At 36.4% G+C, this 22,734-nt stretch overlaps 1 protein-coding gene across 4 annotated transcripts in view; it reads right to left on the bottom strand.

Moving 5' to 3' along the window:
* The window catches only part of DAPK1 (death associated protein kinase 1), a 75,361-nt gene that overhangs the window by 12,535 nt on the left and 40,092 nt on the right, over nucleotides 1-22,734 (bottom strand). For 2 of the 4 annotated variants that reach the window (XM_063295208.1, XM_063295207.1), the window contains exons 12-20: nucleotides 22,551-22,670; nucleotides 22,072-22,170; nucleotides 21,663-21,761; nucleotides 20,117-20,215; nucleotides 17,679-17,876; nucleotides 13,790-13,987; nucleotides 10,154-10,252; nucleotides 4,803-4,880; nucleotides 2,555-2,777 (exon numbers count right to left, since the gene is read on the bottom strand). In XM_063295208.1, the coding sequence (XP_063151278.1) occupies nucleotides 2,555-2,777; nucleotides 4,803-4,880; nucleotides 10,154-10,252; nucleotides 13,790-13,987; nucleotides 17,679-17,876; nucleotides 20,117-20,215; nucleotides 21,663-21,761; nucleotides 22,072-22,170; nucleotides 22,551-22,670 (1,213 nt within the window). Of the gene's footprint in view, nucleotides 1-2,554; nucleotides 2,778-4,802; nucleotides 4,881-10,153; nucleotides 10,253-13,032; nucleotides 13,202-13,789; nucleotides 13,988-17,678; nucleotides 17,877-20,116; nucleotides 20,216-21,662; nucleotides 21,762-22,071; nucleotides 22,171-22,550; nucleotides 22,671-22,734 lie in introns of those variants that run through there. The other 2 variants (XM_063295209.1, XR_010067322.1) reach the window with 2 other exon arrangements.

The following is a 22,734-nucleotide window of genomic DNA, read 5'->3' as shown; positions in this document are numbered from 1 at the left end:
CCTCGTAGACTCAAAGCTCCTGCTGGAAGAGCAGGTGGCAGCCGTGGCTAGGAGGGCCTCTGCATACCTTCGGGTTGTGTGCCAGTTCCACCCATTCCTGGACTGGGAGGCACTGCTCACTGTCACTCATGCACTCTTGACCTGCTGTCTGGATTTCTGCAATGCACTTTACATGAGGCTGCCCTTGAAGAGCATTCGGAAGCTTCAGTTGGTGCAGAATGCAGCTGCACGGGTAGTAAGTGGAGTCAGATATTTGACACACATAACACTGCTGCTACGCGTGCAAAGTTTGGTTTGTCACCTTTAAAGCCCTTCATGGCTTGGGACCACCTTCTCCCAGTTGTCTCTACCCATCCAATTCAATCTGGTAGATTGGGCATGCTACCGATCCGGTCAGCCAAACAATGTCACTTAGTGGGGACTAGAAGGCGTGCCTTAGTGCCTGCCCTCTGGAATATTCTCCCCTCAGAGATCAGGATGTCCATGACCCCGTTGGCCTTTCATAAGGCTGTGAAGACCTGATTATGTGCCCAGCCCTAGGGCCCCAAGTGTGGTAATGGTCCTGTTTCTTGGTTGTATTAACATCTTACATTGTTTACTTGGCAGCCATGTATACTTATTTTGTATTGTAAGTATTTTAATTGTTAATTGTTTAATTGTTTTATGGTTTTTATCGTTGTAAGCTGCCCAGAATCACTTGCTGAGTTGGGCGGCTATAGAAATTGAATAAATAAATAAATAAAATAAATGACAACACTTCAGATATTTCAAGATAGCTGTCATGTAAAATCCTTTTCTTCTATTCTCTAGTCAAAACATAGCCAGTTCTTACGAATATTCCTCATAGGATTTGATTTCCAGATTTCTTAGCATCCTGATTTCCTATCTGCAGATGCCCTCCAGTCTAACAACATCCTATTCAAAATGTGGCAACATGTCTTTAACCTTTGCCCACATTTTGTTAAAAATAAATGAACAAATAATGCATTTGTGTATGTACGGGTGATTCTGATCAAGCCTCTTTCTCAAAAGCCTTGACCTAATTCATCTTCCCCTAACAGGCATTAAAGCCCAAACTACTCAAGAATTAAACATGTAATGGGACTTTTCTCCCATCCTATTTTTAGCCATCAGTAAACTGGTAACAAACATTCTTAAAGATAAAATCTTAACTATATAAAGAAACTATACAGAGGAAAAATAAACATGATGCTTCAAAAGAAAAACTTTGTCTTACTCACCATGCAGATTTCCACCTCAGAAAGGGTGATCTGTTAAAACACTTATAGTTAAATGGAAAAAACCCTGACAGATTCCCTCAGCAGAAGCTCCTAAGCATAACAGTTATAAACTACAAACCACAGAAGAGAGATTTAAAAAATATATATAGTGTAAAAATATAGAAATACTTATAATCACTATGGAACATAAACTATTTAATTTACAAAAGTAGCCACTGAAAACAGAGCCACACTGCACATTTTTTGCAGTGGAGTGGTTGGCAGTCTTCGTTACAAAAATGTGCAATCATGCATAATTCTCAGGGTGCCCCCCCAAATCTTACAAGATCTTGTGAAATGCTGACATTTTATGAGATCTCTCTTGAAAAAAAAACCTTGAAAGCTTTTGGTTTTCATAATACGGAATAAAGCTTTTATGATACCTCAAGATTTTGGCAAAAAAATCTCATTTTTGAGGGGAGGGGTGCCTTAGGCACTAACAGTCCCTGTTCTAAGAAGCCCTACTTGACAATCTGAATATCATTGTTGTGAAAGGCTTAGCTAAGGCAATCAGTTGAAAAGCATGGTTTTTACTAATTATTTTACTAATTTATTTCACATATACAGTTATGGTCACTGAAGGCTAGACATCTACCTCAGGGATATTGCATTTTCCTTGCACTCTAAAAGCAAAATTTGTGCAGTAGAAAAACATTCTACAATTTCACAATTAACTGTAGTGAATGCCAGTGTGTATTGCTCTTCATACCTTACACATTTTGAATCTATGATAATTATCAAACATAAAGATGCCCCCAGGTTGAGCTTGATTCCTGATAACTACACAGACACAATCATGCTGTTTTATTGGCAACAGTTTGTTCCTGCTACCTTTAGGGATGGTTTTTCAGCTTTCTAGTTTAGCCTACTATCCTTGTATTTCCTGGTGATCTAATATCAAAGCACTGACTAGATCTGGAACACCTTGGCTTATGAGACCAGATGCTGCTACCTTCTGAGTTGTATCACTGAAACAGAAAAGAGACTGTCTGGCAAAATGAAACAAACTTCACTTTCGTCACCACACTGACAGTACTCTTTATTTACTCTATATTGAAGTACTACTTTTCTTCTACTTGACTATGTATTTGCTTGTAGGATGGCATGCAGATAGCATGCATTTCCCTCTAAAGAAATAACATTCCACTCAGCCTCCATTTTACCAGGGTGTATAGTATTTCATTACAGAATGTGGTCAAGCTTATCATAAACGCAAAAATGAAAAAGTATTATCATAATGTTTTTCCAGTGTTGATAACACAAAATAAAAGTACCTGTTGGCTTATTAGATAAAGGTGAAGGAGGAAATCGGACAGAATTTGTAGAAGCGAGTCTTGGTCTGCGCCTTCTGAAAAAGCTTCTCAGTAGCCCACACTTTAGAGACTCCACAAGAGTTGTTTTCCCAGATGCAGAATGGCCAAAAAGCTTAATTTTTATTCTTGGCTGTAGATTATGAGTAGGTTTAAGATGCTGGATGAATAGTGCCCTATGTGTATCCTAAAGTTAAAACAGGGAGTAAATCAGACACAAAGTTATGATCAGAAATATCAGATTAAATATGTTTTGCAACATATTTTCTGAGAAAAAAAAGACAGCTATTCAGCTTTCTGATTAAAATAACAGAGCAATTAATTAATTATTAATATTTATTAACTGCCCTAGTCTTATTAGTCTAGGTAGTTTACAACAAAGTGAATTAATTTCGAGTAATACAAAAATAAAATAATAAATTAAAAATACAACGAAAATGGGCATCCTTACAAAGATGCCCATGCACCAATCAGCTAGCAACAAAACCTTATTCCATGAATCTTGTACAGAGATGGGAGTATTAGTAGGCCTTCCTGAGATTTCTAAACTAGATGGGTAGAGTTAACTGATGCTCAGCTACTATGTGTTTTATTTTTTATACTATGTAGTCTTTTATTGTAAGCTGCCTAGAGTCATGTAGGTGAAATAGGTGGCTATATAAATAGAATGAATGAATGAGTGAGGCTGTGGTTGGTGTAACCCTGCAAATAATAATAATAATAATAATAATAATAATAATAATAATAATAATAATAATAAAAAATGGTGTATATGCCACCTGACTCCCAGAAACGTATTGGCTTTATAAGTAGTGGCTAGCACTTTTAAATGGGCTTGGAAGCTAACAGGAAGCCAGTGTAGTGACCTTAGAATCTATGACACTCTGCAATGGAGCTGAGTCAGCAATCAGCAGTCTGGCCACCATATTTTGGATTAACTGGAGTTTCTGGGTTGTCTCCAAAGGCTTTTCCACATATAGCCCATTGCAGTATTCCAACCTTGTAGGGATCTGGTTGTCAGTTTCTGTCATCAGGGAATCCTTTGACTACAGTGGCCCCTGCTGTTTAAGCAAGAACTGTGAGTCCAGAAGGACTCTCAAGTTACAGTCCACTTCCTTCATGGGGAACATAATCTTGTCCAGAGTTACTACTGGGACCATTGTTACTGGACTGACATATTTATTGGCAAAATGCAACTTGGTCTTGGAAGGATTTAATTCAAGCTTGTTTTGCCTTATCCGGAACCTGACAGCCTACAGACACCAGTTCAGGCTGTTCATGGCATCTCTGACTTGGCCTGAGGTACGATATAATACCGAGTGTCATCAGCATACTGGTAATGTTATATGTATCTGCATACATATTAAAAATATTCTTCTTAACATTGTGGTGCTATGTTGTAGATGTTTTGTTTTGGTGCCCTCAAGTCAGTGTTGACTCCTGGTGACTGCCTAGACAAGTCCCTGCGGTTTTCTTGGCAAGATTTCAGAAGTGGTTTGCCATCGCCTCCCTCCTAGAGCTGAGAGAGCGTGACTGGCCCAAGGTTACCCAGCTGGCTTTGTGCTTAAGGCAGGGCTAGAACCCACAGTGCCTTAACCACTACACCAAACTAGCTCTCTTCTTGTGGTAGATAGCTTACAAATTATTTCAGTGAAAAGTCAGTAAGCCTTTATTACCATTCAAAGGAAGTTTCTCCTTTTCTCACTAAGTAGTTTCAATTAATTTGTTGTTCTCATCTTGCAGGCATCAGCAAGCTTTAAGGCCAAGCAGCTTACATTATTGCTTCTTGGAGTGCTGAAGGCTGGGAGTGCTGAAGGCTGTACTTGCAATGTTGGCAGGAAATGGTGAAATCATATAGCATATCAAAATTACATGCATTTTACCTTAAATTTAACCTAAAACTAGGATTCACCTATAATTAAGCTATTCACTGCTAAAATGTCAACTTGATTTCCAGAAGTCCCCCATGACTCTTAGAGAATTCTGTCAAATTGAGAACTGACGACAAATTATTAGACAATCACTGTTCCCTAGTTTCTTGAAACATTTTTTCATACTGCCTTTTAAAGTTTTAGGTTCAAGTGATACAAAGCTTGATTCTTCATTATAAGTCACTTTGAGTGCTTACTATAAGCTGCTCTGAATGCTTACATAAACAGAAAGACAGGATATAAATTTAACTATAAATAATAGCGTAAATTAATTTCTTTACCTTTTTCAACCTTGTTAGCAGACCAGCTACATGTTCATGCTGCTCTGCTCTAGCCAGATCTTCTGCTGTTTTTCCATCCTGTAAGAAGACAAAATATCAGTTAAAATGAATTTTTGCCCACGTGTGAAGAAAAGTACCACTGTTCTATTGTTTTCAGGATAAGAAAATAAATGTTCAGGAAGAAACAGATTAGAGGATATCTTGTATGGAACCTTTATATATTTAACATTATAACTACCTCCCCATCCCTACTAGCTCATTTTACAATATTTGTTATTTAATGTTTAAAGCTTAGCATCTTCAAGCAATATTCTACTTTTTCAGAGTTTTTCTATTTTTTTCATGAGCAATACCCAAAATGTTTTAGAGGATGGTGAAGCTGGTATGTTTATAGTAATATAATAGGAAGCAAGATATTTTAATTTGTGTTTGAGGCACAGAATATTTTATTTATTTAATAAATTTATTTAATAAATTTATATGGCTGCCCTTCTCACTGAACGTGACTCTGGGCAGCATACAACCAACAGTTAAAACAGTATCACAACTGTTAAAAAAAAAACCTTTAAAATATAAACAAAAGCAAGATTGCGGGAGAAGAACGTTAATCTAAACACAATAAAGTAACTATTATAACATCCGTGCAAGGAGAGTTTAGTTTAGTTTAAGCCAATACCTTAGGCAGCACACCTTTAAGCAAATTCATGAGGAAAGCAACTCTGCCTTCAATGTTCTGCACTTGATTTTTCTCTTAGTACTAATGACCTGTGAAATTTGGGTCATCAAATTTCACAGGTCAGTAGTACTACGAGAAAAATGGCAAACTGCAAAAATTCTCTTAGAATTTTGTTTTATGCAGCGTTATAATTTGATGACCCTTCTTTCAGAGCAAGAATCAGTTTAAAGGTTGTGTATCTGTGTATATTAAGTATATACATGTGTGTATATATGCATGTATAAATATATGCATACACACATATACAGTAACTTATATATGTAATGCAACAACAGTCCTTTCTCTACCATTTGGAAGTCTGACCCTATCTGTTCAAAATTATGTCTCCAAGGCAGTGTTTCTCAACCTTAGCAACATTAAGATATGTGGACTTCAACTCCCAGAATTCCCCAGCCAGCCATGGGAGTTGAAGTCCACACATCTTAAAGTTGCCAAGGCTGAGAATCACTGATCTAAGCAATGTTTAGGATATAGGCATTAGTTTTGTTAAGGATATCACTGGTATTGAGCTTGAAGATTTCAACTGCATAAGTCTTTTTTTTTATTTGGTAATTGGAAATGACCACATGTTTAAAAATACATTTTTGTTCTTGTACATACACATACTTACAAGGAGATGGATTAATTGCTGTCATTGTCCCCATACACATGCTATGAGCAAAATATTAGAATGAAATGTTCAGGTGCATCAAATGTGGATGGAAAATAAGTGGCCAACCACAAATTAATGTTTTCAAGTTGTTGTTACCTACTCTTTAAATAAAGTTTGAGAAATAAGCATTAGAAGAGTTAGCGCGTATTTTTATTACATGATGACACCACAAAGTAGTAGAATACTCCATCCTGCTCAGCCTATATTAATATTTTTGTGGGGGTTAGCAAAGAAATGCCAAAAGCTTTCTGAATAGAAATACAAATCAGCATAGGGACCTAAGACATTATTTCCTCACAACACTCTTTGAAGCTTAGCAGTATTCAGGTAGTTTCAGAGCTGTTATTTCTAAGAGAATCCAGGTTTTTTTTTGTTTTTTAGCAAGAGACAGTTATCTTATTTGCAAAGATTCTAGAGCTTGGAACAATACTTATTTTTATCCCCTTTCAGAAGAATAATTAGATCAACAAATGTGGCATAAGCTCTGGTTAAAAATACACACATGCAAATAAGGATCCAAATTTCCTATTTTGGCTGACACAAACATAAGAACAGAAATAACTACATGAAGATGTTATCCAAAATGCAGAAACTTAATTTTATACAATGTAATATTCATTTAGGCCTAATGCACTATTTATGGATTATGGAAATGTATCTTTTGCTGTGTTTACCATTCTTGGTATTATTAAGTAAGAGTCAATTTATACAGCCAAAATAATCAATTTTTTCTCCGATCTCCAACTGTCTTTATTTTCTAACCTTAGCCTTATTTTGTCTATATTTTGCCTTTTGGTGATAATATTGTTAGTATGTTTACAAGCACCATAGAATTCTTTAGTTCAATATTTTCTGACTGATTATGTGCCATCAAGTTGGTGTCAACTCTTAGAGACCACATAGATTCTCTCCATGACCATCTGTCCCTAGCCTGGTCCTTCAGATCTTCTAAGGGGGCACCCATTCCCATGGTATCTGAGTTTATCCATCTTGCTGCTGGTCATCTTCTTCTTCTCTTTTCTTCCACATTTCCTACCATTATAGACTTCTCAGAAGAGCTAGATCTTCTTATAATATGTCCAGATAATTTGAGCCTGGTCATTTGTCCCTTGAGAACTTTGGGTTGATTTTGTTCAATGATCCATTTGTTGTTTTCTTGGCTATCCTTGGTATTCTCAGAAGTCTTCTCCAACATCAACATTCAGAAGCATCAATGCTCTATCTGGCTTCTTCAAAGTCCAACTTTCACTTCCATAAAGTGTCACACGGAACACCATTGCCTGCACTATTCTGATCTGTGTAGGTATAAACACATCCCAGTATTTAAATATCTTTTCCAAGGCTTTCATGACTACTCTACCAAGTTCTAGTCTATGGTCTATTTCTTGACCATTAGTTCCTTTACTGTTGATGGTTGATCCTAAAAGACAGAAGCTATTTACCACTTCAGTATCTTCACTGTCAGTTCTAAGGCTGGTTGTTGAACTGGTTTGGTCTTTATATTCAAACTTAGTCCTATTTTTTTCACTGTGCTCCTTGACTTTATTATAGTTATATTTATTTATATGGGAGGGCAATATTTTCTAGAAGTTACTTATTGAAAGTTGATGGAAGATGACTCTTAAACAAATGCATACATATATACATGTGGACATAAAATTCCATGTCTTGATTCTTTATGCAACACTGCTGAATGTCTTTCAGTTGCCATAAATGGATCAAATTAATAATTACTTACTATTACATTTATAATAGCAAGCATGACTGTGTTGTCAGAAGTACCTTGTTATGGCTACAAATGCAGAAAAAAGAAAGATGATATAAATCTCCAGAAGGCTGCTTTCTCTGGCAATACTAAAAACAAAATGCCACCCTCTAGAGCATTGAATTGGCCATGTCCTCAAGAAGGTTCACTGCAGCTCAGCTGAAACCTATCATGCATGCAGTGGAGACACACTTCGGTCAGGATTTGCACATCCTTAGAAAAGAGCTTTTAGAAATGGCATGGGGCTGTCAAATAGTGTCACTTGCTGAGGCTGGTTTAAGCAGCTATTTATCATCTAGAGAAAGTTAAATGAGGGGATGATGCCTTTCAAAGAGAAGAAGGGGGACAGAAAAAGCAATGCGGGCATTAAGGATATGCAAAATATCGCATAGTCAAACCATTCTGTTTCTGCTTTGGATAGTTTGCTCCATATATGGAATGAAACAGGGCTCTCTTGTTCCATTTAGAGACCAAAACACAGTTGTTCTGGACAGAGGTGTTTCAGGGGAGTGAAAATGGGGAAGAAGGCAAGGATTAGGGATTTCCTTTGTGACAGTATCTGTGGAGAGCATCAGCAGATGCTAAGAGGAGCCTGGGGAGAGGGAAGAATAAGCTGATGATATGCTGTACTAGGACATCAGAGGCAAGAAAGGAAGATGCTGGGAATGTGGGGAGTGCAAAATTCGCAAAGTATTATGTCAGCCCCACCAGGTAGACCAGACCAGGAATTCAACTCAACAGGAAAGCTAAAACCACTTTTATTGAGAGTGACTACTGATTGCCTGATAAATTATCCCTATTTACAGATGCATTTCTCTTTAGACCGACACTGCAGCCTACAATAATCTCTGTCTCTCCCCACACACAATGAAACCTAGTTTTTAACTGTCTAATGGGGGAAGAGGCATGTCCATTATTGAGGAAAGTCACCTAAATCAGAGAGTAAGGCATTATGGGGATTTATGTCATGTTCACAATGACTTCATCACAAAAATGAGGCAAATAACATCTTTTGCATCAATTTTCACTGTTTCTACAATGACTTGGCAATGTCAATGACAAGCTGACGCAAATTACATAATTTGAATAATAACATAATTATGCAAATTATGTAAACTGCAGTGGAAATCTGGTATCCTGCATGAGAAGTCTGTTGTAGTATATATGCAAACTCATAAACACACATAGTGGAGAGAGCTGGTCCATAGAATCGCCGAGAATCGGACATGATTGAATGAATAGCACCATCATCATCAAATACGCATATGCAGAGCCACATATAGAGTTAATTGTGGAGCATAAACCAGATAAAGCCCATGCTATATTGGTTGACCTGTCTCTTCCAGAAAAGTCTTATATGTTACTTTAAACACAGTGAATGATGTGTGTGAAATAGCTAATTGCTTTTCATGCAAAGTAGCCAATTTTAGGAACATTAATCAACTCTGGTGAGAAAGAAAAGGCAGGAGGTGGTGTAGGTTGGAAGCGGTGGAGCTGATCTGTCTGACAAGTAGTAATTGCTTTACTTGTTCACTAGCAAGCTTGCTTATCCATTAACGTTTCTTCCCCCACATACATATATTCTGAATTAACTTATTTGTAGCTTACTAGTTGTTTGGAAGAAATATTTTCAAAGAATTTAATATTTATTTATTAATTATTTTCTTAATCAAATTTATATGGCCACCCAGCTCATACAAGATGACTCTGGGCAGCGTACAATAAAACCAACTGTTAAAACAGAATATAAAAACCAGCTAAAACAATTAAATAATTAACATAAGTAAAAACAAGATTGCGAGTGGGTTAATTAAGATGTTATACGTGGCGCAACCAACATGTGGTATTTATGATATTTACAAGGGTTCCACTGTGTAGAGCAAAAATGGTTAAAGAGTAATTTACTGTAACAATACTGTTGATAGATGGGAATAACATGCCAAATTCATTTATTGTAGGGTTTAGACATCATGCTATGGCATTATAAAATGTCACAGCACAGAAAGAAATTTTAGATCTTATAGTTGCTTATAGTTACCTTATAGCTTATAGTTGCCTTGCCAATTCAAAACTGGCAGGTGAAGCTACTATACGTAAATGGGGAGCCAACCCCACACTCACTTGCACTGAGCACCAAAAACTCCACAGTTCTTACAGAAAACTGCTAATATGCAGAAAACATAATAGGTCATACTTACAGATGTTAAAGCCTCCACGTTAGCTCCACTAAGACAGAGGTACCGGACCACATCAAGGATTCCATTATTTGCAGCCAGATGTAAAGGAGTTCGCCCATACTACAAAACAAACACTGTGTTTTTGCTAAATAATAAACTAGTAAAGCTACAAATGCATTTTGTGGTCAGCTGGCAAAGAAAAGCATGCCCTCAGTAGACCAGTTTAAATATATGAAGCTACTTATAATGGGAAAGATCCCATAAAATACCCTTTAATGGGAATGAGTCACATAAGAGCATAATAATAACAACAGGATAGCGGGTGATCTAAGATGCACACTTGATTTTTAATTCTTCTTGGCCTAAGTGAGCAAACTTTACTTACCCTAGAAATTAAAATTAATTTAAATTAAATTTCCATGCATAGGTTATACTGCTATACCCTTGCTCTTAAAAAAGTTCTAAACCTCCATCTTTACAATTCAGATGACAGCAATTCTTTAGAGCTGTCCAGACTCTCATCTGTGCTACTGTAATTTCAGCTATGCAGAGACTTCCTACAAAGTGCACAGATTTATTGAGCCAAGCATAAAGTGTTCCGAGACATATTTATAACATACAAAGAGCTTTCAATCTATTTTGAGTTTGGCCTTGCCTACTAATCTGAAATGAAACAGGACAACTACAAAAAAAGGTCATTTCCTCACACTTGAAGAACACGTAAGTAAATGAACTTAGTAAATTTAAGATAAAAGCAAAAACAAAAACTCCATGATCAGTTGAAGTGAATTTTGACAAAGTAAATACAAGAATAACTCAGCTCCTTGTATGAGAGGAACCAAGGGAATTCCTATTTTTGTTTTAATTTCTGTTGCGGCAAGGGAGAATTCTACTCTCCCATTACAGTAGAAGTTCCTGGAATTTTGAATTTCTCCACTGTTTTTTATCATTAGTTTTATTCTGTCCTGATGATTTGAAACAAATTGAACATTAGGAAGACAGGATGAATTCATCAATTAAATCTGTATCTGTAGGTGGCAGAAAAAAATGAAAAATGGATTAACCTGAGAGCTTATGAATTCTGTGGAATTATGATTCTAGCAGGAAGAGGATATATATAATCAAAATTCTGCTTTTCTTATATTCCCTGAGGAAGTAAAGGGGGAAAAACACCACCCTTTCTCTATCCAATTCTCTGGATTCCCTTCTCAATTATATTGCAACAAAATTCTTAGATTTTAGATTGGTAACCATCTAATCTTGACTTACAGTCCAGTAGGGAAAACTCTGAAATGGGTGTAGAAGAAATGTCTTCTCTTCCACCCATTCTACAGGGCCTGAAAAACATATGCAAGATTTTTGATCCAAACTTGTTGGGCCTAGAATACAGCACTTATCTCAGAAATTGAGGATCTCCTATTACATTTTGTTGCAGGTACCATCTGTCTCTTAATTTTTTAAAAAAAATCTTATTTAATATGCTAAAACAAGCTAATTCCTTCTATAGAAATCTAAAAAATAAAAATATGTATATGTTGAAGCATACAAATGGAAAGACTCCTGAAGTTTGTACTAATGCTTTTATGAGTTTTATTTTTCCAAAACGATTTCTTTGATCTATATCTAAAACAGAGTTTGCCTAAAACTACTGGTCCTACAAGAAGACATCTTGTCTTATAGACCTCCACATGCTGTCAGGGTCTGCTCTGCAGACTAGGGAATTCCTCTGGAGCAGGCTTTGAGGATGCACAAAATGGGAGTAGAACTGCCCCTTTTTCCTTTGGTTAGCAAAAGCTCCATTAGAAGAAATAAACATGATTTAATTTTATTATTTTACATAATACTTTGAAATATGTTCATTGAAGATAAATCAGCAGAAAAAAATCCATGTGGATCGTAACAAGGAAAATGAGAAAGAAATCTGCTAAGAACACAATGTGTTTCAGGCATAACAACCTCAGAAAATGATTAGGTAATTCAATTATTATTTACTTTCTAAATTTCTGTGTGTTCTATATACTTTCTAGAACTCTATCCCAAAGCACTCGGTTGTTTTATTTGTGCTGATGTTACTCTCAGAAGAAATTGAATAAAAACAGCTACAAGTCAACCTATATTTGGAAACTTCTATTTCCCTTTCGAGCCCAAGAAATTCCTTCCACATACTACTCCCCAAAGAATCTTGTGCCAAGTCATCTGGACCAATCAAAGATAAGAACAAAAGCTTGATTGTTTGCTCTTAATTCTGCTTTCCTGATAAACAGTTTCTATCATGGCTCTGTGTTTAATTGCTCAATCAGTCAAGATTAAGCTAATACAAGAAGACAGAGGGTTCATTAACATAAGGTTTTTACTTGGCAGCTGGTGACATTTACATTTAAAAATAATCCAAATACATGATTTCAAGGGATCAAGCCAAAAATCCAATGTCTTAATTTTGAAGTTTTAGCACAGAAGGTCACAGGGTTTTATTTGAGATGACAAAACTATACTGCAATTCTCTTTAATTCTCCAAACTCAACAAGTTTCCTTAATTCTAGAACTTTTGAAATGAACTGCTTTTATGGCAACTAAAATGTTTCATTATTCAGGTGTCAGTCAGTCTACAGTATGTAGACTCCAGATGTGTCTGTTTTTTTCATCATTGAACTATCAACATCATGGAAAATAGTCTTACAGGAAATCCAGACAATCAAAACAATTATTTAGATTTTATTTATTTTAGATTATTTTGTTCAGATTTCATGCATTTTACCGAACCATTTCCAAAGCAAGTATACAAAGTACAGAGCTGTTAAATATCATTACTAGAAGAACAGATATTTTTTGCAATGCAAGTAATAATCTTTGAATATACACTAAAAGAAGAATGCTGAAGAATATTATCTGACAGCTGTTTGTGACTAATGAGGAAAAAGAAAGAAGAGTAGAGTTTGCCAGAAGGATCTACTCCCTAATCTTTCTGATTTATACAACATGGAAAATAATTCTTCTATCCTTTATCATCCATGCACTTTTTTGCAGTTAAATATTAGTTTACGTACAGCAGTCACCTCCTTATTCCACCTGCTGCAGAAGAAGCAGTGATGGTTATTGGAGAATGAATAAATGGAACAGCTTGATAATTATGTTGAGAGGATTATGCTTGGAGGATTCCTCTACCTGCTACTGCAAAATATGACTGAATAACTAACTTGGAAATACAGGCATATAGTAATTATACTCAATTAATCCTACAGCCTACACTTCATACTAATCACTTATTCGGACAAAGACACAGAAGAGATGCCTATGCATGAGAATACAGCTACAGAAGTTCAAGACCAACTAAACTAATAATATTTACCAAAAAGGGACAAGAAGCATTTTTCATTGGGAAAGCTAGCCAACACGCTGATGGCATTATACAGAACTTCTTCTCCTACTGGTTCTAGTAGCCGTAGGGAAAAATCCCCCTATTTCCTTAAAACATATCTACTATACAAAAACGAAATCCAGCATTCCTCTCAAGTATAAATGTAATTCCATTAAAAAAGGTTATTTTGATATACACTCATGATACCCTCCTCTGGGGGGAGATGGGTGGTGACAAAATTTGATGAATACATAAAATAAATACTATAAGATTAGATTTGTTGTTGTTGTTGTTGTTATTACCTTGTTTGTGATATCGATGTTACAGTTTGCTTCACAGAGTGCCATTACAATGGGGACATTTCCATCTTTGCAGGCTACGTGAAGAGGAGTGTTACCATGTCTATCTTGGAAATCTATAGAACAACCCTGACTAATTAGCATTTTTACCACTTCCATCTGACATCTTCGTACAGCAAGATGAAGGGCTATGTGTCCATCCTAAAACATAAACACAGTAATGAACTATTTCTTTTGCTGCAAAAAGAATTTCTATGACCAATTTTTTATATCTATATTGGGACATATTATGGTAATACCTATTATATGTATATATGGTATATTACAATAAATCAGAATATGTTACATAACTATGCAATGTATGAATTCTACAGCAAAGTTTTTTTTTTGCCTTCTTAATACAATAATCACATATTTCAGATCTAATTTTCAGGGAAAAAAATGTCCAACCTTTCCAGAATTACCATATTTATCCAAAAATTAGACAGGTTTTCTCTCCCAAATAATTATCTAAAATGGGTATGTGTGTGTTCTTACATCTGCGCAGTATATGGTAATAGAAGAAGATATTGATCAATGGAAGTGAATGGGCAGGATGTATAATGAAAGCATGTGGCTGAAATTAAGGAAAATGAGTGGGAGGAACTGCCATCACTTCAGGAGGAACCTCTTCTTGCTGTCCCCTGCAGGTGAATGCCTGCAATGGAGCTCTTCTACAGAGTCTCTCCACATAAATGAGGAGTTGGGAAAATCAGGATACCTAGTTGGTGGCAAGTCTCCTTGGATACAGAGGTTCCACATTGTAAACATTAATGATATAAATGTAGATGGGAGGAAAATGAGGCTGGTAGACTAATTAAACAGGAATATACAGTAAGTCCTCTTATCTGGGCCTAAGAGCCAATGGGATTTGCCATTAAGATAAAATTATAATAATCAAGTATATATGCTTTTAGGTTTTTTGCAGCTAGGGTGCAAAAGTGAGAGGAATCTTTTAAAGTTACTTGTTTTCCTGCTTAGTTTGGAAAAACCCTGTAGACAACTAAATGAAGAGCAGTGTAACAGCACTGAATAGCATATACTTGTAACTTAAGTTAGCTTATACTTCTTGATATAGGAATTACCCAAAATGCTTAGGAAAACAAATACCGCTACCCACTGCTATAGCTATTCTTTTACTTTGTTCATATTGTCCTTAGGTCATCTTTTTCCTTCCTGTAAACTAATTAAGAGTAGTTGTAAATGACATGAATTTCAAAAAGCTTAGTATTCCCTATACTGAAGACCACCACTGGATTCTTAAAACTTAAAGATAAAAACTTCAAACCGCCTGTGTATGTATGTATGTATATATAAACTCAAAATAATTCTATCTTTGTATAATGTTAATATTGTGCACATGTTTCAACATTACAAAGTTATGGTGAAAATAATCAGCATCTTGTTATGCAAAGTACAGAAAGAGAATAAGAAATTTTGAGGGAAAGACAAGAGATAAGAAAATAAAAGGGAATATAACTAAATCTAGTTTATACCAAGTTCATATCTTTCTACAGTATCCTTGCAAACTAACCTTGCTTCTATTATGCTCACACTGCTTCACACATTGCCTTTTGTTCTTTAAACAATGATTTTCTGCAATAAATATTGTGCAAAACATTAAACTGCATAAAAGAATTCTATGGTGGTAGAAGCAGCTCTAAATCTAAGAACAAAGACAGAACTTTTTCCACTGTGACTTAATAATTACAGATACCGTTGAACTGATATCTTCCAGATGATAAAAAGCTATGCTTAAGAGAGCTCCAACTTCACATAGAAGGAAAAGAAAAGAATACATGGTAATCTGAGACTCCACTTTATGTCATAAATTCCTGGATTTCAGATATTCAAAATGGCAAATAACAGCTTACTTTCCTTACCATAGTCCCACAGGATAATATTTAAGCACCCACATATAGAATAATTTTCCCCAATAAAGTGTGTCTGGCATTGAGCCTCAAATGCTGGTGAAGATACATTTCTAGCTTGTTATTTTAGTCTGTTCTAATACTGCTATAAAGTGGGACGCGGTGGCGCTGCGGGTTAAACCGCTGAGCTGTCGATCGGAAGGTCGGCGGTTCGAAACCGCGCGGTGGGGTGAGCTCCCGTTGCTCGTCCCAGCTTCTGCACACCAAGCAGTTCGAAAACATGCAAATGTGAGTAGATTAATTGGTACCGCTTCGGCGGGAAGGTAACGGCGTTCCGTGAGTCATGCTGGCCACATGACCCGGAAGTGTCCTATGGACAACGCCGGCTCCAAGGCTTTGAAACGGAGATGAGCACCGCCCCCTAGAGTCGGACACGACTGGACTTTACGTCAAGGGAAACCTTTACCTTTTTAATACTGCTATAAAGCTCTATTAGTCTCTATTATAATAAACAGCACCAATGAACTATACAAGTTATTTTGGTAGCCTCTGGTCTGGAATGGTTAAAATTAATTATGTTTATTAATGGCGTAGAAGCAAAGTGTGGGATATTATTGCAGTCAAAACAAACAATTCATGTCTTGCTAGATAGGCACATAAAAGGAGGCAGAGGCTCACAGAGATTTCCTGAGTAATTGGCTAGAGAGAACTCTGTGAGGTCACTTCCTTCTTCTTTACCATGCATCTGATCTGAAAGCACGTGTATGTCTGCGCTCTGCAGCTCAGACTCCATTTTTGGCCCAGATATTCTACTTTAGTAACTTAGTTAGTACTTTAAATCTGCCTTGACTTTACTACTGCAATTGCTGTTTTGAGACCTAGATTATGTGAGTAAATATTACTTTTACTTCTTCACAAAACGGTGTGATCGTTATTTTAAGAAGGATAAAAGGGGCAATACCAGGAAAATCCAGTTTGCCTAAAAGCATTATTGGATTATTGTTTTCTAGAAGGTTAAACCAACCTTGTCTTATGCTTCCAAGTCTATGCTGCAAAGGATGGTACTCCGCTAATCTCACTCACATGACCAAGAGAGGACGATAACTAAATAATATATCCTCTCTTAGTATCAAAATCCATTCCTTCACAAAGAGCGATCATTCAGTCTGAACAAGAAAATCTAAAATTAAATGAGAAGAGTAAGGAAAGGGATTGTTGTTGTTTATTCATTTAGTCGCTTCCGACTCTTCGTGACTTCATGGACCAGCCCACGCCAGAGCTTCCTGTTGGTCGTCAACACCCCCAGCTGCCCCAGGGACAAGTCCGTCACCTCTAGAATATCATCCATCCACCTTGCCCTTGGTCGGCCCCTCTTCCTTTTGCCCTCCACTCTCCCTAGCATCAGCATCTTCTCCAGGCTGTCCTGTCTTCTCATTATGTGGCCAAAGTATTTCAGTTTTGTCTTTAATATCATTCCCTCAAGTGAGCAGTCTGGCTTTATTTCCTGGAGGATGGACTGGTTTGATCTTTTTGCAGTCCAAGGCACTCTCAGAATTTTCCTCCAACACCACAGTTCAAAAGCATCTATCTTCCTTCTCTCAGCCTTCCTTATGGTCCAGCTCTCACAGCCATATGTTACTACGGGGAACACCATTGCTTTAACTATGCGGACCTTTGTTGTCAGTGTAAGGAAAGGATACTGAACAATAAAGGATACTGAAATATGAGTCAACCATCAAGCCAAACGAGTAGCTAAAATGGGTTTAGCAGAGTTAATCACCAGACAATGCTGAGATCTCATAAAAATAACTGCATTTAAAACATGAGTGCTTATGAGTACTGCATTTAGTTTTTTAAAGAGCACCTTTATTTAACAATAAATATTGACTGCTATATCCAAAGAATTATTTAAAAAACTTAATATAAAAAACTCTGTATTATTTAAGAGATGGTTAAACTTGTCTCAGTCAACCATAACTAACCTTGTCAGTTGCATCAAGGTCAGCGCCATGCTCTGCCAAACACTCCACAATATCATGGTAACCTCTGGCTGAAGCTGTCAAAAGTGGAGTTTCTCCTTCTTTATTCTTAATGTTCACATTACAGCCTGCCTTACAAAGCGCTTTGGTAACAAGGTAATAGCCATGCCAAGCAGCACAGTGCAAAGGAGTCTCTTCTTCCTATAAAATAATTTTGAAGGACTTACATTGATAAAGTTGTTATGTCTCATATCCTTTTTGCTTTAACACTACTTTAAATTTTGGTTCAATAAATAAGTCACCTAGGTATATTCTGTGTCATTATTTATTCATGTTTCATGTGCTATCCTATGAAATCTAACCATAGTTACAGCTCCAGATTTTATAGGAAATTCCCTACATTAATTCCTGGATCGAGAGGCCCTTCAAACGGTCACTCATGTCCTGGTCATCTCCCATATAGACTACTATAATGCACTCTCCTTGAAGAATATCCGGAAGCTACAACTGGTCTAGAATGCAGCCGCACAGGCAATTTTGGGTGCCCCAGGGTCAGCACATGTAACACCTTTGTTGCGCGAGCTGCACTGGCTCCGTTTTCTTCCGGGTCCAATTCAAGGTGTTGGTTATAACCTTTAAAGCCCTACATGGCATGGGTCCAGGTTACCTGAGGGACTGTCTTATCCCCATTACATTGACCCGTCCCACCTGGTCATGCAGAGAGGGCATGTTACGGACCCCGTCCATGAAAGAATGTCATTTGGCAGGGCCCAGGAAGACAGCCTTCTCTGCAATAGCTCCCGCCCTCTGAAACAGGCTTCCCCAAGAGGTGAGACAGGCCCCCTTGCTCCTGGACTTCTGCAAAAAACTAAAAACCTGGTTGTGTCAACATGCCTGGGGCAGGAAGGGAACAGTCTTCCTTGGGGATGGCTAGTGCCCTAGAAGGGCCCTTTGTACTTACAGGTTGAGTTGTAATCTTAGCCATCTGGATTTTATTACGTTTTATATTTTTACTGTTTATTATATTTATATTTATTGTATTTAAAGTCATTGAACTTTAAACTTTGTTCTTATTGTAAACCACCTAGAGTCCCCCCTTTTGGGAGGAGATGGGTGGTGATAAAATTCTATGTAGAATTTTATCACCACCCATCTCCTCCCAAAAGGGGGGACTCTAGGTGGTTTACAATAAGAACAAAGTTTAAAGTTCAATGACTTTAAATACAATAAATATAAATATAATAAACAGTAAAAATATAAATAAATAAATAAATGCATGCATAAATAAATGCATAACAAGGAGGGGATGTTCTATCCCTAGAACAGCTAGCCAGCATGGTATAGTGCTTAAGAGGTTGGACTAGGACTGGGGAGACCCAAGTTTAAGTCCATCCTCAGCCATGGAAACAGTGCGTGACTTTGGGTCACCATGCTCTTTCAACTCCACCTATATCATAATGGTGTTGTGGGGAAAAACAAAACAAAACAATCACTAGTTCCAGTTCATATGTTCACAATGAATTTTTCACAAAGAAAATCAGGCAGTGCAGGGTCAACAGGAAGAGAAGCAATCATTTAGGGAGCAAAAACAGGAGGACACTTTGTAAATAAAGAACTATTCAGCAATGCGCTCTTTCCCAGAGTCTCTTTAATGGCCACCAACTAATCATTAGCTAGGGTTCTGAAAACGCAGGCTTACTAAGCTTGCAGTTCTAGACCCTTGGTTACTAGAAAAAAGTCTTCATTACCACCTTCCAAACCCACCATAGACCTGATTCATTATTGCTCATTTAACCTTGGGTCTTGACTAGTAGATTTATCAGGGACTCTGCTTCAAACTATTTTTTTGGTACTAGCTTGAACTTTGTGTATAAACTATGATCCAGCTTCTGATTCTTCCCCAAGTTGCTGGCTCAATAACTGGTTTGCTTATTCAACAGCCCAGCTATAGTCTCGAATGGACACATACATGCAATAATTTCCAACCATTTACAGACTACAACTTAGATATGAGCTCATGGTATTAATTAATCAATTCAAATGACTGAACTGGACAATTATAAGTTATGAAATTGATGCCAAGGTTAGCTACCTCTCTATAATGTCTCAAGCTTAAATCAGGATTCTTATTTCTTCCCAAGTAATATTATAAGATGGACTTTCTTAGGTGTTTTAAATAATTAGTATATACTGTTGTAGAGACTGTGGAATATCGTAGAGAGATCTTTCAAAATTTAGTTTCTTATCTGAAGCCTGAATAGCCATACTACAGAAAAAGTATAGTAGAAGACCAAAATTCTGACTTGTTATAAAGACGGCTTCTTATATTTCAGAGTTCATTAACAGAGTTTTCAATTAAAAAGCACTACACAAATATATTTGTATTTCAGAAGCTACTTTCACTCTATGAAAAGCTGTATAAAGAAATCTTCATTACTCACTTTATCTTGAAAATTGGGATTTGATCCAATGCTACAGAGGTAGTGAACTACATCAACATGACCATACCGGGAAGCCACATGGAGTGCAGTTTCTCCAGACTGTATTAGAAGACAACCACATGCAAATAGTATTTCTCATACCACACTGGTGAAAATTCCTATATTATGACTGCATTCACGATACACTTTCTCATGATTAACTCCACTAATCTATTTTTTTTTCATTTGCATAATTCACTGGAAAAAATATGGGTTAGGATTGCACAATATGCTTGATAAAATATGGCTATATTTTATGGTTAAGTGTATTATGGAAATCCAGCTCCTGAGTTCCACCTCTCTTTTGTTCTGATGCCATAATCAAAAGAAAAAAAAAGAACATCCTTTCCAGAGTTTCACTGAACGAGATAAATATTCCTTAAGAAATATTTGTTTATTTGTGTTTACTTTTCTTATTTTGCCCTATTGTAAAAGATCAGGCTAATATCAATGCTTGACTGCATAATCCAGCTCATTTTTCAAAGATACACATATACATTTTTTAATTGGTTTAGTTACCAAAGTGAACTATATATTTGGGAACAGAAGACTCTATTCTTCATGGTCCAGAATGTGCATCTGCCAAATTCTGGGAAAACCAACCATTCTCTCTCAGCTTCAATCCTATGGCAGATTCTCATGAATTTATGTAGATTTTCAGGAGCTTGGAGAATCTGCTTCTGTCCTTAAAACATGGAGCAAAACTTTGTATTTATTAGGTCATTATTTATATTTTGCTAAGGAACTTTACCTCAATTTTCAGTATTGATCATTATTGCAAAAATAATGTAAAGAAAATCTGCTTATTAACAACTGATTTCTCCCCCTCTTAGAGATGTTCCAAGGAATTTCTGAAAATATTTATTTAAGAAATGTTCATGTTGTTCTTCAATCATATGTTGGTAGACAGCAGTTTACAAGAAAATGAGGTATGTCAACACAAAGTAAACATATCTGTGTACTCCCTTTGTATCTGCTGAGTTCCCTACTTCAGTTATTTATAAGCATTCTGGAATTGCACTACCAAACTTCAGTGGCAAAATGGCTTCACTTTAACAAGAATTCTTTTATTTGGCCTCAGAATTAAGGTAGCATATTTTTAAGAGTGAAAAATTAAGCTGGGAATAGGACTGCAAAGCATGGTAAACTGTTCCCATTCCCAGCCTTAAAACAACCCAGCCAAAATACACCTCTTGGGATGTATGGCTACAGCCCAGTCCTTAGATTGGAACTCTGTCTACCTGCATAGGTAAAGAACTAGACAATTGTGGGTAGTAAAGGACATCCTTAAAGCAGCTCTTCTCCACAGGTGGTTGAGATCCTTCTGCAAAAATGATTTTTTTCTCCTCTTCCCACCATGTTCTATGAGTAAATGAGATTTTCCATGACATGTATGCACAACATGCTCTTCAATTAGAAATGTGCCCACCTACCAAAAATATAGCATATTAAAACTTAGCATATGTGTTTTTTTAATTGAAACAAAAATTGAAACTTTTTTCCTTACCTTGTCTCTAACATCCAAAGGACATTTATTTATATGGAGAAATTTCAGAGTTTCTATGTGACCATGCCGAGATGCCCAGTATATTGCATTGGATCCTGCCTGTCCAAAATATTTTATGGTAGTAATCAATAAAACCATATACTAATTTGAGCAATTTGTTGCATACATCCCTTGAGCTATAGTCTAATGCCAGACAGATATAGCTTACTGGTATTCATGAAATGTATGAATTAAAAAGGAAGAAATTGCAAGATTGTATTTTGCAATTACAAAGTTAATCTGAATTAACTAAAACAATGTCGTAATCTACAATGTTCACTTACAAAACATAGATATTTAGTCTCTATCCTTATCCACTGCACTATCAATATGTAACACATTGATTAGCAATGATCAATTAATTTCCCACCTTATCCTGGACATCAATGCGAGCACCCCGCTTTAGAAATAACTGTAGCATCTGAATATTTCCACAACCAGAAGCAATCAGAAATGGAGGTGTTCCATGCTAGGGAAAAACAACAACACAGAATTCTTTGAGAATTCTATATTAATACAATTTAATTAGAACACAATTCTATGGATTTAATAATGCTCAGTTTTGAACTTATATAATGCATTTTCTTACACATTTTGGAGTTACGTTTTCTTATTGCTTGATTTATTTCTATTAAATTTTGGGGATAACATTAAGTAATGAAGATTTGATCAGAGATGAATCAATGTAGTAATGAATAACAATGCATGGTTGGTGTTAAATAAACAGCAAACCAGAAAATGATGCACATTTTCTCCAATATATTATAAAGCATTCTGTTATTGTATCAGAAAGATAAACAACTCCCCTCGTCCACATATTTCACACACAGTCAGACAACCACAACATACCTTGTTTGGTTGATTGACATCATAATTGGTCAAAGACCCCAGAAGATGCTGAAGGCCAGGAACATTGTCATCATTGATAGCATGAATTATGGCCTTCATTACAAATGAATCTTCTTCATCCTCATAAATTAAGCAAAATGAAGTATAAAGTTGGAAGGGGGGAATAGGAAATAAAAAGATAATT

The sequence above is a fragment of the Candoia aspera genome, chromosome 2, assembly GCF_035149785.1.
Source record: "Candoia aspera isolate rCanAsp1 chromosome 2, rCanAsp1.hap2, whole genome shotgun sequence".
Classification (NCBI taxonomy): domain Eukaryota; kingdom Metazoa; phylum Chordata; class Lepidosauria; order Squamata; family Boidae; genus Candoia; species Candoia aspera.
Note: the sequence above shows the minus strand (reverse complement) of the source record. Positions and strands in the feature narration are given on the sequence as shown.